We start from the raw sequence: 15,792 nt of genomic DNA, 5'->3' as shown, positions 1-15,792 counted from the left end.
GTTGAATCACATTCTTTTTTCTTTTATTAAGAGGTGTTTTCTTCCGTATTAGGGCACATATTTGATACCTTTCGTCACAACAACCGTCAGCACCTTGGTTGATGGTTTTTCTATATGAGCCACACACAATTTGACATTGAAAAATGATGAGTATAGTATAAAATGAGTATAAAAGCTCTGTCTCCTGCTGTGCGCTGCACTAACAGTGTAGCTCTTCACTGTCATCATGGATTTATATTCATTATATTTGTTATAGATCATAAGCTGTTCCTCCATTCATTGTAAAGACGCTCTAGTTCTCTCTAGTGATTGGTCAGACGCTGCAATCTCCACCCCTTTCATGTGCACGCGCATGTAGCGAGGCTGTAATCACTTGGCTTAAATTAGCGTTTTTTGATTGATGTTCGTAATACAGCTCCTGTCTGAGAGGGAATGTTTGGTTAGTTCAAGCCAGCTGACGGAGATGAATCTAATCTAAATTCTTAACTGTTGTACGTTGTGTGTATTAATCATTCATTCATTATTTTGCAAAGAAGTGTTTATTTAACCACTACAGCTATATGCCTGTCCTGATGTGTCACGCCTATTAAACTGCCATTATTATAAAAAATGATAGGAAAAATGTTACACAAGAAAAGTTATGACCATCTGGTGCTAACAATTCTATTTTCATAAAAAAAGGGATACTGTGTTTTGCTAAAACGCCTTGTGCAACCTTTTACACTGTTGTACTCCCGTTGAACCATGACATCTGCATATATGCATAACCTTTTGTACTCTTGTATGCCATGACATCTGAGTGAACTTGAAGCATCTGTTACACCAGTAAGGCATTGAAAAAAAAAAAAAAAAATGTACTTGTATTCTCTTTTCCTATTCGCTAAGGCGGTCAGGGCATGAATTATGACACACTATCACGCCACGCTTCTTGCTATATATATCTCACTGATTTTTAAGAACGGGAGCTTTTTAGAGGGAGAGCTTTTTAGAGACGGACATTATAGTTGTTCGGCAGGCCCCTGTCCGTTCTTGTCGGCTGTCAGTTCAGGACTTTGATACTTTGAAACTTGTGATTGACTTTTGATTTTCTTTTTGTTTAATTTTTGTGAAACCTTTAATAAAATATATTAACTATTAAGAAGCCTTCTTGAGTAAATTAACCGCCTGCAATCATCCACCTGAGACAGCGCCCGGGTTTTGAAAAAGATACACTCCTAGACCTCTGGTAAGTGAAAGCCCCCTCGGCTCCTTTCCTCACAGAGAAGGGAAAGGGGGGGGGCTAGCTCATACTGTTGTAAAAAAGAATTGTTTCCAGCTTTGACCTACACTCGGTGGGTCTTAATATCAATCCCACAAAATAGCGAGACGACTCTTAGACTTCCTATAAGAGGAGGTACAATTAGTCTTATCTTTTATTAGAAAACAATAATAAAGGATAGGCAGCCAGCCTCGGTGACAAGGTAGAGGGGGAATTCTTGTATTAAGAACGGCAGTTTTAGATCCCCTACCGTTATAAAGTCCCGCGGGCTATCGACATGGCGCCCATACGTGAGGCACGACCAAGTTAACCTGTTAGTCCGGGAAAAATAAAACGAGTACCGAGTCTAATTAGAAAACCTACGGAGTGTCCCTAAATAAAGGAGTAGAGAGAGAGAGTCTCATTTCCCTACCATACTGCTTGGTAGGAGGAGGGTGAATCGATTGACTTTCACCCTATGAGGAATAAAGGATAACTCAGTACGAAAGTAGTGGAAAAATCTCCAGCTCTTTAGTAATTGTTACTCTGGCAGACCTGATCACCCTGGACAGAGTGTGCAAAGAAAAAGAGTGAGAGATTAGAAGTGTGAGGTCTAACACTTTGAACACGAAATCAGAAAGGTTTCCTTTATTAAAAGAATCAGGTTGAGGTAAGCCTATTCAAACACGCGTGTAATCAGAGGGGAAAAAGGCTATTGAAGCCCTCTTCTCAAGGAGATACCTCAGTCTCCGCTTACGGGAATACTTTGACACGAACGTAAGATAAAGCAATGGCGGAGGGCGTTACCTCCCCATTTTTTTCTCCTGTTCGAAGAGTTTCGACAGAAGGATTGTCAACAGGCTCCACCGGTACTAGGGTACTTAGCAGAGAGATTGAAACCGTGAGATTCAATGACGTGATTACAACAGTAAGAGCAAACCTAGGAGACACATTGGTGGCAGAAATATCAGGGCCAAAATGTACTATTCTAAACCCGAGAAATCCCAGTGGGGAAGACGGTGGCGGAGTAGCAAGATGGGTAGCCACACGATGGCCCATCTCAGTCAATAAGGATATAAACAGGAGAGATATTAAGACAGGAAAGTATTCCAGAAAAACGGCAAACGAAGTAAGGATAGAAAAAGAGGAAATTAAAAATGATGGGGTAATAGCGATAGTTAATGGGTATTACTCTCGTTTTTATGATAAAGATCCAAAATTAAGTTGGGACGAATTAGGAGAAACATTGGAAGCTGTCTTCGAAGCGGTAGAAACAAAAACAGTGGTAACCACTACGTGGGGAGACGGATTGTTCGGATATCCCGACAATATGGCCAGGATAATGATATATGAAGCTATGAGGAATTGGTTAAGCAAAGGTGCAGGACGTCGAATTATATGGGTCCTACAAACCAGAGAAAAATTTCAAGAAGCAAACACCCTCCTGTCTCTGCATCATACAAAAATAGCAAAAATACCTGAGGAGGACCTCGGCTACAAAATAGAAGGATTAAAGGTGTTGTCAAAGACGCGGCCAAGGTCAAAATCAGCAGAGAGGGGCGCAAGGTCTGATACAATAGGAAGAGACGGAGGCAAGGGTCAAATAAAAACAGCAAAGCCACCTCCATATGAAGAACCACAAGCGGGAGCATCGCCGTACAGTACAATAATTACACAAATAATGCCTCTTACTCCCTCAGCCCCTTATTTCACAGACGAGGGCATAATAGATGCACTAATAGAAGAGGGAGACGGAGGTCTAAGTAGTAAATACTTAGTAACTACTGAGGATGAGGGAGGCAGCTCCGGGAGTGAAGAGGAGGATGATGAAGGGCTTGTGCCTTTCAGGGAGGATAATGCACAACAGATGTGGTTAGAGAGGAGAGCTGCAGAAGCCTATCATCAGTATAGAGATGTGACAGGGCCGAGCAATAATGAGAGCAGAGAAAGAGACGCTCTCCTTGAGTTTGAATTAAAGGAATTAAAATTAAGATGTGAAACGGCTGAGGAAGAGCATAGGAATGCTGAAAAGGAAAGGCGGAAAAAAGAAAAAGGGAATCAGGAACGACATCTCAGGGAGTTGCAAATATTAGAAATAAAAAAGAACATCCAAATAAAGGAAGGAGAAATAGCAAACAGATCAGCTTTAGAATTGCAAAAACAATCTTTCCAGGAACAAGTCGATCAGTACAGACAAGAGTTGAGCTATATGGAGAAAAAATTGAGACATTATGACCAGATTGTAAAAAAGCAGGAAGAAGAAGCGAAAAAGCGAGAGGAGACAATTAATGCTTATAGAAGCTCAGGAAGCCTTCACCCCCCCAGAGAAAAAGACAACAACCCGATAGAAGTAAGCTCGGAGGAGGGGGATGATGAAATTGTCCAAACGCCACATTCCCCCCCACCACAGAAAGAACTAATGATGACGACAGAGAAAAAAACTAATTTACCAGAAAAAGAGGAGCTAAGACTCACAACTGATAATGGCCAGATAAAAATAATAAATAGCACCACAGAAAAATTTGAAATGCCACGAAAATACGCATATGTCACCTGGGTGAGTGACTATGAAACAGGGTCTGTAACAAAAATAATACAAACATCAAGAAGACAGAGCTCTTTTGCACCACGACAAACATATCAAGGGAATCACAGGGAAGAAAACTCTCCGAGGCTAAATTCAACAGCGGGAGGTCGAAGGAAGGGAAACCCAAATCAGATCAGGCCTGAGATACCAGGGTATTTTCCGCGAAAGAATCAAATGGAGGGACAGAGGTTACGGGAGACTCAGAAGGGTCAGAAACCAAGGAATTCAGGAATAAAAGAAGGAGCACCTGCCTGTCCGAGAGTGTCGGACGAAGATTTTCAGAAAATGACAAAGGCAGAGAGGGACAATTTAATGAATGAAAAGGAAGAATGGAAGATGAAGTGGATAAAGGACTATCAGGTAGTTCCTCGGGCAGGAAGGAGCAAAGCACAGTAACGCTCCCGGGGTGAGAAATAATCGAAAATGATATAATAGGGTGGCTAAAGATAAACGAGAACTCCAGGGGGTTACATCAGACACAGAACAAATATGTCCATCTTATTAGAGCCTTGGACAGAACCCATGAATAAATATGCCTTAGTGGAATTAGCAAATGGGAAAGAATGCACCATGCCAATAGGAAAATTTAGGGGCAGGGGTGTCTTGATAGGTCCCCATGCACTGTTGGCTTTTAAAGATATAGACTGGCTGGAGAGAAATCCAGTAAGATGGATGAAAGAAATAATAATTCCAGAAGTATTACAAAACGTAATAGATAAATCTGAATTAAGTGATAAAGAAAGAATAATAGGCATACTAAGAAAAGCAGAAGTGGCAAAATTCAAGAATGACGTAGGTATGATAAAAACTCAGCCATATGTTACTAGGGGAACGATGCCAGGAAAACAAAAACAATACCGGAATTGGAGGAACTCGGAGTCGTTAGAAAAGTAGATGAACCGCCTTGCTTGATGCCTGTTCAGGCTGTACCAAAATAAAATAAAATAAAAAAAATAAATAAATAAATAAATAAATAAATAAAAAATAAAATAAAAAATAAATAAATAAATAAATAAATAAATAAATAAATAAATAAATAAATAATATATAAAAAGTTCTTGGTAATAGCAGATAACGCAGGAGGAAATACAAGGATATCTCCCCTGATGCCTGAGACACAAGAAGAGGCAGAAAAATGCTCGCTGTCATATCTACAGGGAAACATGACAATAACAGAAATAAAAAGTGATAATGCCACAATGTTCTCTGAGTCAAAGTTCCAGAAACTGTTGTATGATCTTCAAATAGAATACGTTCTTGCGATCACATACCAATCCAATACAAACGGTGTTGCGGAACGAGCTGTTAGATCAGCGAAAGAAGCAATAGCCGCGATAGGGAAAGACTGGTGGAGCCATGACAATTTATTTTACATCAACCAAATATTAAGCCAGCCTAAACATCAAAAACAGTTACCAGATTGACCCAGAATTATCCTGTGTTACAGGCAAAAGACAGGTGGATAAAAAACGGAAAAGAATTCCGGGTAATCGACCGACAGGAAGGTAACGTAATATACATTACGGATGGAGGGAAATATCACCCCAAGCAGGTCCGAATTAAAAGGCGGTTTAAGGAATAAAGATGTAATAGAGATTGATAGGCTGGGATCAATTCCAACAGGACCTCCGAAGTTTATGACATCGAAAGCTGCGATGGACCAAGCGGTTCTTCCCACATGGGAAGTTCCGTATCACCCTTCGGAGGTTGATGAGTTTTACCAGGTCTTACCGAACGAGGCTCATTTGACCATGGGATTGGTTATATTGTCAGCCCCTTGGGATGAAATGATAACGGTACGAGTATTATACCCAGGACATTCTCCTGGCTCTCTCCCAGAAGAAAGGGAATATCAGCCGGGGAGATGTTGTCTATGTATGGAGGAAGTTTTCTGTCTCAGATGGATGGGTAGAAGACAGGACAGGAGGTTAGGATATGACTGTCAGCCGGAAGGAAAATTGGTAGGACTGGAATTGGCCGGGGCCTGCCGAGTTTCATTCTGCACCAGGTGTTGGGATAATTATGGTGCCAGAATGATGTGTTGTCGTATAGACAGACATGAGTGGCCATGTAACTGTGTGGCAGGAGACGGTGGCAGTCTTCTTTTGTGCAGGAATGTACGCTTGGAGATGGCATCACTCCTGGCACACAGGACGAGCCACCAGTATCGACATAGGAGGTCAACGGGAAAATTAGCCCCGTGGAAACCAGGGACTCAGAAACATATGACAGAGAGAGGAGAAGTGGAGGAGTTAAAGGAGTTACCTCCTAAAATAGTAACGCACCTGAAAGATGGTGGTGCTTCTGCTAATTTTGTAGGAAAAACAGAAATGATAAATGAATTGTGTGATGGTTGGAGGATTCCAATAGCTTTCAAAACTAAACGTAGGTTTGCTAAAGATAAGGTAGAGCTCACAAACATAGGAGAAAAGCTAGGAGAAATGATTATAGCCCTGCAGGAGGAAAAGGAGGGAGGAAAAATTGAGGAATGGACGCCTCAAACGCTAAGTGCATCACAGAAAGATTGGATTACAACGGGGAGTGTGAATCCGGCTGGGGACCCAATGAGGGTTCAAGTGATAAAATGTAAATTAAGTATCTTAGTGGGGTCTGAAGTGACAGGAAAAAGAAAAGATAAGAGAAAAACAGAAGAGAGATATGAGGATCTTTATTTAATTATGGAGGTTCTCACTCAAAGATGCATAGAAAATAAATCTAACATGAGTCAGATCATTGCTGTAGCTGCTAAAGCATGGGTCCGCGGTGGAATAATCAGGACATCAAAATTAATGCGGGTGGCTCCAAAAGATAAGAAAAAGAGGCTTAGGTGGCTAACGGAATGGACAAAAAGGAGAAATCAAACAGAGGATGATGACCTCACGGGAGCAGAAGTTGAACCAAGGGAGACTTGGGTGGATGCTCCTGTGAATGCACATAATAATAAGGAAAAGGAAGGATCGAGGAGAAAGCTTGTCTTTAGTGAAGATAGAGATGTAAAAAGACCACAGGAAAACGAATCTGATAATGAATAGCGTCAAAAAAAAAAAAAAAAAAAAAATATATAGAGAGATAAAAATAGAAATGGAAAGATGTGAATAATATAAGGAAATAATTGTGGTACTATTCTCGTTACAGAGAGAGAAGTCATCCCATCGGAAGAATGGAACGGCTCCACCTAATTTGGAATAAAAGACATTATGATAAGGAGGCTAGAAAGGTATTATGGGAAAGAGATTATATCAAGGATATCAAAGAAAACAGACTTAAACCTTACGCCATAGCCGAAAAGAATAGGAAAAGAAAGGAATGGAGGCGGAGATGGGATGAAAAATCAAAAATAGGGATAATCAGTAAGGCCGTTGTAATCTTTCTGATATTGACACTCCTCGGCCTATTAACGGCAATTGGAGTCAGGACATGGATGGAACTAGGGAGGACAGGTTCCATTAAACGAGTGGTTAAAGAGAAACTGGTTAGGTGTAAATCATGTAATGTATATACACCCAGGGCAGAGGTAGAGATCCCCATCCCTTTTGGCACTGGGAGAAAGATGGTCTTTGATCAAGAGAGATACATAAGAGGAGGGATCCAATTCCTAGCTCTCACCCGAGGCTTGGTGGGAAGATGTGACAGGGAATTTTTTCTCCCTGAAATTACGGATCATAAATTAAAACAAGGGCATAATGAGGGAGATGAGAATAGGCGGCTTAGCTGCATTGAATATGACCAACACCCGAGGTCAAATCGGCCTGACAAATGCCTAAAGGAATTAATGTGGAAAAAGCTGGTGCTAAGAAACAACACAGCTTTAATGGAAAATCTTATGGATAAAGGGGAGGAAATATGCAGGAAAATAAGACTTATAAAGTTAGAAATGGTTAAAAGGGGCCTGAGTGACTATAAAGGAGAAATAGGCTATGCAATAGAGGGATGTATTTCTCTGTTCCCGCACCCACGGGGTGTAAGGTCAAAGGAGGAGCAAACACTGTCTCCAACGGGATTAGTGAGTATAAACATTACAAAGCCACAAAGTAAAATTTCACCTGAGTCACCTATAAGGAAGATAAACACAACAACTCCCCCGACGGCTGCATTAGACAGTACAAATGGTAATATAACAAATAAAGGAAGTAAGAAGTGTGTAAAGAAAATGGAAACAATGAAACTTAACGGATGCAAGATAACCTTTGAGGCTTATCAGGGGCCATGCTGTGAGGAAATGATAATGAGGATAATGGAACAACTCTCAAGAGTGGCCTATAAAAACATGTGTGAGGCAGTAAGTGGGGACATGGAAATATGCACAAGGGAGGATTATGAGAAGATTTATGACGATACTACTGCAGAAGGATTCGCTGTGAGAGAAAGCTGTATTGGTGAGAAAGAAGGGATACTTCAATAGAATGTAGATATCAATCCTATATTCAGATATTAAGGAAAAAATGGGGAATAACTGAAGAGAAGTTTGGAGTGTATAAAACAAACAGAAATTAGACGAATACTCAGTGTGGAATGTCCCATCTCATGATGAGATCACAGAGGAAGAATATAACATTGTGAAATGTCCTTCCACAGTTGATAAAGAGGTTTTTTTTGCAAATTTAAATTTGAACCGTTGGGAAAAAAGGCTCTGGTTCATGATATTAAAACTATGCCATTGATGACCCCGGGGTTTACGATACAAAGAGATAAGAAGATTTCAAAGAAAATTAGATGGAAACGTGGTATTAGAGATTATAAAGGACAAAAAATGTAGCGTAGACGCCGTAAAATGGTATGTCAACATTTTCCAGAAATGGAAAGACGTAACAAAAAATTGGACTAGAAATTTCACATACGGGAATGGGACGCAATGTAAATCGATAAGGTTGCAGGAGACTATTTTGGAAAAAATAATGATGCAGGATTTTTTGAAAAAAAAAAAAAAATAAATAGGAGCCTGTATCATACAGGGAATGGTAGTCTGCCACGGATTCAAAGGAGGAAATATTGGATTGCACAGAGAAGCGATGACAGAAATCCTTTAAGACACTGTGTTTTTAATACAACCAAATCCCGATGAAAAAAAAAAAAAAATGGTTAAATGATGATGAACCAAACAGTGTGGTGGATAAGTTAAAAAAAAAAAAAAATGTGTATGTCTATCATACTGGGGGTTGATTTGACGCAGGCTACGAATGCATATAAATTAATACTGGAAGTGGTCTTCAGCAACACCAGCAGAAAGGTAGCTGAAGAACCGTTTAGAAGTGATTTATGGGAAGAGGCGATGTGGAACTGCAGCGGACACCTACCTATAAATCTCACAGAACTAAGAAAGGAAGCAAAGATGAGGCCCTCTGCATTCTTTGAAGCCTGAGAATGGAGTCAATTAGCAGGTTTATTACTGAGACAGAATGAAGGCTGGAATAGTTTTGATTCGGCTGTAATGGGAGTCTTAGTGATTCCGCACCTGATAGCAATCCCTAGGGAGGATGGGTCGGTGTTACATAAATTTTTGGCTTATCCATTGCCTCCCGAAGACCATGACGGTTTGGAATTTTTTAATGAGAGGAACACCTTTGATTGGAAAGGAAAAATAGAAGTTAAGAAGGATTTGGGGAGTTTCTCTGATGAGATCAGGGTAGAAAATATGACAGAATGGGGAGAAGCAAGGAAGGAGTTTTTGCCAGAGGATATGCGCATATTAATAGAGGACATGCATATACGTTGGCAGATGCAGTTCTTTTATTCGTACCTGACAAAAACTACTTTTGGAAAGAGACAAGAGTGGATGGATGTGATGAAAATGTATAAGGCATACAAAGCATTTTTACAAAGAATAGAATATGAGAATACAGAGAGTACAGGTGAAATCTGGATTAAACCTTGGGCAGAAAAATTAGCTGCAAAAAAATATACATTAACAAATGAAGATAGGAAAATCCGCCATCTACTCCCAGACTTTTTGCACACAATTAAAAAGCATCACAAACACCAGGGTGAATGGAATTGGCAAGACTTCATACAGTCACCGTTCCCCTATCAAATGACTTTCCTCTATACCACCGAGAGATCATTATTCCTCACGGCACCCATAAATGATTGGAACGGCGAAAAGGATAATGAGACAATATTTAAGAAATGGTTGCCACTAACTCCTGATGCTCAATGGCATCAGCTTCGCTGGTCTCACGAAGATGAATCATGGAATCTGACGATTACAGAGGCGGCAGGTGCGAGAATAATTGGAAAGAAACCAGTAATAAAGAATGGTGAGACTTATGAAGAAAATATATGGAATACAGCTGAAGTTGAATGGCAACCTTGTAGGATGAGAGGAGGCGAATGGGAGTGTCTTAAAGATAAAACTCTAATACAGGAATAGGAAAACTGTAAATTCCACATATGCCTTTGCATCACACGATATGCTGACCGAGAACAGAAGAGGGATGTGTGTGATTCCCGGAAAGCATGTGAGGGTACCTCACTGGCCATCCCATGTGGCGTCTGTCGGATGGTTACAGGGAATAGACATAGGAGGATTGATGTATGATAGATTGAGGTTTGTTAGAAATGTGCTTTGTGATGGAAACAAATTAAAAAATAGGGAGAAAACTGTTCCAATTTTTCAGGAATGGAAAAATGATAATACAAAAATGAAACTAAAAGAAGATAGCCCATGGTATATCCCAACTGATACTGTGAGGAATTGTGCAGTGACAGAAATCGATAACTCAAGAATTGTACTGGAGGCCTCGGATGATGTTTTTAACTGTGAAGCAATAGGGAAGCATAGTTATAGAGAAAAGAGTATGGAAAAAAGGGGGACAGGCCTGCCAGCTTGGAGGATGTTTGGGGCTATGATGATCGGGGTCGCCGTGCAGGGAGTAAAAAAGGGAGTGGTTGAAACTGCTCAAAATGTTTGGTGGTGGACCAAAGAAATAATGTGGTACCTTAAATGGATAATGCTAGCTATTGGGGGTATAATATTTTTGGCAGTAGTAGGAAAAATATTAGCAATTTTAAACTGCTGCAGAAAAATGTGCAACTGGGCATTTAGTAGAGCAGATAGAAGACACGAAACATTAGTGACTCAGTCTGCCAGGAAGTTGGACAAAGAAATACAAAAGAAGAAGAAAAGGCATCGTTTTAGGAAGAAAGGAGAGGCCCTTTAACCAGGGGCCTCCTGCTCAGCAAAGGCGTAAAAAACATCATAAGATTGGGCGTTGACAGGGCGTTCCCCGCCCACGGGGGGGGGGAATAGAGGGCTCCTCTCAAGAGATATATACTGCCCATGAGGCGCCTTTCGTTACTCTTGCACAAGGAAACGACCTGCAGGAGAACTGATAAGCAGCTAACAGGCGACTGACAGAGACCTGACCAGATAAAAGGAGAATAGAAATGGCTGAAGCAACACCCAATTTCTATCATCCGGTAAATATAACAACAACTCTCACATCCACACCTATGCCTTGCAACACGGCACTAAATAACCCTTTAGAGGGTACACTGGTTTTCAGCTGTTTAATACAACTGATATTGTGCTATGCTAATACAACAAAAATATTAAGAAACAACACAAATACGAATATGGATTGGGAATTTTGTAGTAAGGAATGGGAAAAGTGTGAGAAAAATCGACTGACAACAACTGAGGCACTAACTGCCTACTGCCACCACTATGTCCCTTCGGATGATACACTTGTGTTCCGCTGTTTAATACAACTGATGTTGTGTTATGACAGTGAAATTCAAAATAACACAGAAAGAATAATAGACTGGCAACTTTGTGCAAAGCAATTGGAAAATTGTGAGGCAATGACACTGGCACTTAACGAAAACCCAGCTGTCAGCCATGAGAATATAATTCAAAAAATTAACGCAGACTTCTTTCTGCTGGCCATAATAGCATGTCTATTGATTTTGATAGCGAGGAGAAACAACTTAATTGAATGGATAAAAGTTTTAACCTCATCAATTATGATAATTGTGGTGGGTATTCTCAGAAGATTCCTGCTGAGAATCACACCTTTACATACCTCCTTAGTAATTTTTTACATTTTATTTGGTGGCCTCCCTACCCGCAATTGGCAGGATGAATTCTGGATTGCGACCACAGTTATATACATCCTAGATATAATTTTAACTATAGTTAGGATAAAGACAACAAGAGTTAACCACTTTCGTTTTATAGGCGCAGGTATATATTCAATTTGTTTTCTATTAATATTAATAGCTATGTACAAAAAGGGATCGGCCCTCAGCAAAAAAATGACAAAAAATTTAGCAATAACATGGGGGTTTTTTATCTTCTCAGGAATCATCATGATAACTATGAGACAACCTACACAAGTTTTGGCCATAGCCTTTGTGGGGTTCGTCATAGGAATAAATCACCATAAAAGATTGATAGTACGGGATAGAAATGTTATTGACAGGGGAGGAATCCCCTTGCATAATATTTAATTTCATGCTAATGTTTGAATTCTCCTCCCCCATCATAGGACGGATGCTTGGGTGCCCCGCAATAACAAAGTCTATGAGACACCCTTGACCCTGGGGAATTACCCCTATCCGGACAGGGATACTCCTTATTTCTTCAGTGAAATTACTGAGGGAAGGATGAGTTACCTGAACCCCCATCTTTACCTAATGACGAGAGCAGAAGCAAGGAAAGTTAATTTTACTGCACTCAGACAGGTGAGGGAGTTAGGCGATGGAATGGAGACAATTAACATCGGGAGTGACTACATCTCGTTTTACCAGAAACGTTACCAAAAACAAAACAGAAAAAACAACATCCTTGAAAAAAAAACAGATGTGGGGATATGTCCAAAATTCCTGCCGTGGCTCGGTTCCTGGCATTAGGGTAGAGCATGAGTGATGATAAAGACATAGAAGAGAAACTTAGCATTGAGGACGGGGAGGGAAGTGATTCTTCTTCAGGAGATGAAAAAGCTGGAGTTGGTTCCCCCGCTAAAAGACGAGGAGAGGATGGAGATGATATGGGTCCGGAGTGGAAAAAGGAGAGAATGACTCTGACGGAGGCCCTGTCTGTGTCACCTCCTCGTGCTGTCTCACAGTCTCCTGCGTGTATGGAGATGGAATGGGAGAGAGATGACAACACAGGAGAGATCTTCTTTGCCGAAAGGGTGGCCAGAATATCCCCCTTCCCCACTGTGATGAAAGTCGAGTCTGCTGATGAAGTGGCTGACTGCTTTCCCCCGCTGGAAAATGAATCGGATGATGATGGGGCGGAGCTGTTGGGTGCAGAGACATTCGTGGGTGAAAGGGGGGGGGAGGCCCCCAATGAAGGCATAGAGACAGTGACACCTGCCCCGACTGATGACAGTCTGGAGAGACTGGAGCGGGCGTTCTCGGTTCTCAGCGTCATACTGGAAGACGTCAGGGGTGTCGTTATGTCGGTTGTGAAGGAGGGTCTCACCCCGCCACAAGGGGCCTCGGATGCCAGCAGGCTCTGAGAAGTAATTCCGTAAGGGGTTGACACCCTAGACGGGGGTGGCTACTCTGGAAACACCCGGCGGGCGACAGCTCTGACCGATGCCGGTCATATATGCTCATGATGATTAATAAGGAGGATGTTGTACGTTGTGTGTATTAATCATTCATTCATTATTTTGCAAAGAAGTGTTTATTTAACCACTACAGCTATATGCCTGTCCTGATGTGTCACGCCTATTAAACTGCCATTATTATAAAAAATGATAGGAAAAATGTTACACAAGAAAAGTTATGACCATCTGGTGCTAACAATTCTATTTTCATAAAAAAAGGGATACTGTGTTTTGCTAAAACGCCTTGTGCAACCTTTTACACTGTTGTACTCCCGTTGAACCATGACATCTGCATATATGCATAACCTTTTGTACTCTTGTATGCCATGACATCTGAGTGAACTTGAAGCATCTGTTACACCAGTAAGGCATTGAAAAAAAAAAAAAAAAAAGTACTTGTATTCTCTTTTCCTATTCGCTAAGGCGGTCAGGGCATGAATTATGACACACTATCACGCCACGCTTCTTGCTATATATATCTCACTGATTTTTAAGAACGGGAGCTTTTTAGAGGGAGAGCTTTTTAGAGACGGACATTATAGTTGTTCGGCAGGCCCCTGTCCGTTCTTGTCGGCTGTCAGTTCAGGACTTTGATACTTTGAAACTTGTGATTGACTTTTGATTTTCTTTTTGTTTAATTTTTGTGAAACCTTTAATAAAATATATTAACTATTAAGAAGCCTTCTTGAGTAAATTAACCGCCTGCAATCATCCACCTGAGACAGCGCCCGGGTTTTGAAAAAGATACACTCCTAGACCTCTGGTAAGTGAAAGCCCCCTCGGCTCCTTTCCTCACAGAGAAGGGAAAGGGGGGGGGCTAGCTCATACTGTTGTAAAAAAGAATTGTTTCCAGCTTTGACCTACACTCGGTGGGTCTTAATATCAATCCCACAAAATAGCGAGACGACTCTTAGACTTCCTATAAGAGGAGGTACAATTAGTCTTATCTTTTATTAGAAAACAATAATAAAGGATAGGCAGCCAGCCTCGGTGACAAGGTAGAGGGGGAATTCTTGTATTAAGAACGGCAGTTTTAGATCCCCTACCGTTATAAAGTCCCGCGGGCTATCGACATTAACATTGGCCCTTTGTGTTTTTGAAGTCGTTTATGTGGATTGTTAGTGTCGTTTTGTATATTTTTCAGTTTTTTTATGTATTTTTGTTGTCATCTTGTGTGTTTTTAGAGTAGTTTGTATATTTTTTTGTTGTCATTTTGTGTTTTTTTTCATTAGGTGTTTTCTTCCGTATTAGGGCGCATATTTGGTTCACTCACGTCCCCTTTGGCTACAACAACCGTCAGCACCTTGGTTGATGGTTTTCCTTATATAGGAGACACACACAATTTGACATTCCAGGGAAATACAGACAGTCCCAACAGGTTTCTGAGTGTTTTTAGAGGAAATTGTGTATTTTTGTTGTTTTTTGTGAATTTTCCTCTGACTTAATATGGTTTGTGTATTGATAATCATTTATTTGTATTTTTGGTGTCGTTTTGTATATGTTTTAGTTATTTTTAGGTATTTTTGTTGTCATTTTATGCATATTTTGGATGTTGTTTTGTAAGTTTTTCAGTTATTTTTGTTGTCATCTTGTGTGTTTTTCTTTGACTTATTTTTTTTTGGTCATTTTGTGTGTTATGAGTCTTTATGTGTATTTTTGGCGTGATTTTGTGTTTTTGAAGTCGTTTATGTGTATTTTTGGTATTGTTTTGTATATTTTTCAATAATTTTTACATATTTTGTTGTAGTAATTTGAGTATTTTTGTCTTTTGTGCATTTTTCTGTGACTTAATTGTTTTTTGGAGTCCTTTTATGTGTTTTTGTTGTTGTTTTTTGTGTAATATTAGTGTCGTTTTGTATATTTTTCAGTTATTTTTACGTATTTTGTTTATCTTGTGAGTTTTTGTGTATTTTGTTGTCTTTTGTGCATTTTTCTGTGACTTAAATCAAAGTCATTTTATGTGTTTTTTCTTAGGTGTTTTCTTCCGTATTAAGGCGCATATTTGGTACACTCATGTCCCCTTTGGCTACAGCAACCGTCAGCACCTTGGTTGATGGTTTTCCTATATGAAACACACACAATTTGACATTCCAGGGAAATGCAGACAGTCCCCACAGGGAAGAAGTATAACTCATATTTGTGTTGCATGAAACTACACTCCATCACACACACATTCATATTTCTCTCTCTCAGCCGCACACGCACGCACTCACGCACACATACACACACACACGGAAACTGCCTGTGGCCTGCAGGATCTCACAGGACAGGTGATATTTTCTTCATCAGGCTCTACACAGCAGTGAAGCAAAGGGAAGATGACTGTTTTGAAGGTGACGGCTCTCGCTCTCTATTTTCTCACAGTTGCTGTAGCCGATTGGAATTTGAAAAACACGGGAAACTCCAGAGTA

General features: G+C 40.4%; 1 protein-coding gene across 2 annotated transcripts; it reads left to right on the top strand.

Annotated features, from left to right (window-relative positions):
* Nucleotides 1–673: 673 nt before the first annotated feature.
* Nucleotides 674–8,795, top strand: LOC114467844 (uncharacterized). Of its 2 annotated transcripts, none has more exons than XR_003674579.1 (2): nucleotides 674–1,225; nucleotides 5,272–5,357. XR_003674579.1 is itself a non-coding variant. In XM_028454315.1 (2 exons), the coding sequence occupies exon 2, from the start codon at nucleotides 6,985–6,987 to the stop codon at nucleotides 8,224–8,226; it is 1,242 nt and encodes a 413-aa protein (XP_028310116.1). In that variant the 5' UTR covers nucleotides 674–1,225; nucleotides 6,960–6,984; the 3' UTR covers nucleotides 8,227–8,795. The 2 variants fall into 2 exon arrangements, 1 of the variants encoding a protein (XP_028310116.1); XM_028454315.1 differs by lacking the exon at nucleotides 5,272–5,357 and adding an exon at nucleotides 6,960–8,795.
* Nucleotides 8,796–15,792: the final 6,997 nt, after the last annotated feature.

Source organism: Gouania willdenowi, chromosome 8, assembly GCF_900634775.1.
Source record: "Gouania willdenowi chromosome 8, fGouWil2.1, whole genome shotgun sequence".
Taxonomy (NCBI): domain Eukaryota; kingdom Metazoa; phylum Chordata; class Actinopteri; order Blenniiformes; family Gobiesocidae; genus Gouania; species Gouania willdenowi.
The sequence above is the reverse complement of the archived record's forward strand: the minus strand, read 5'-3'. Positions and strand labels throughout refer to the sequence as shown.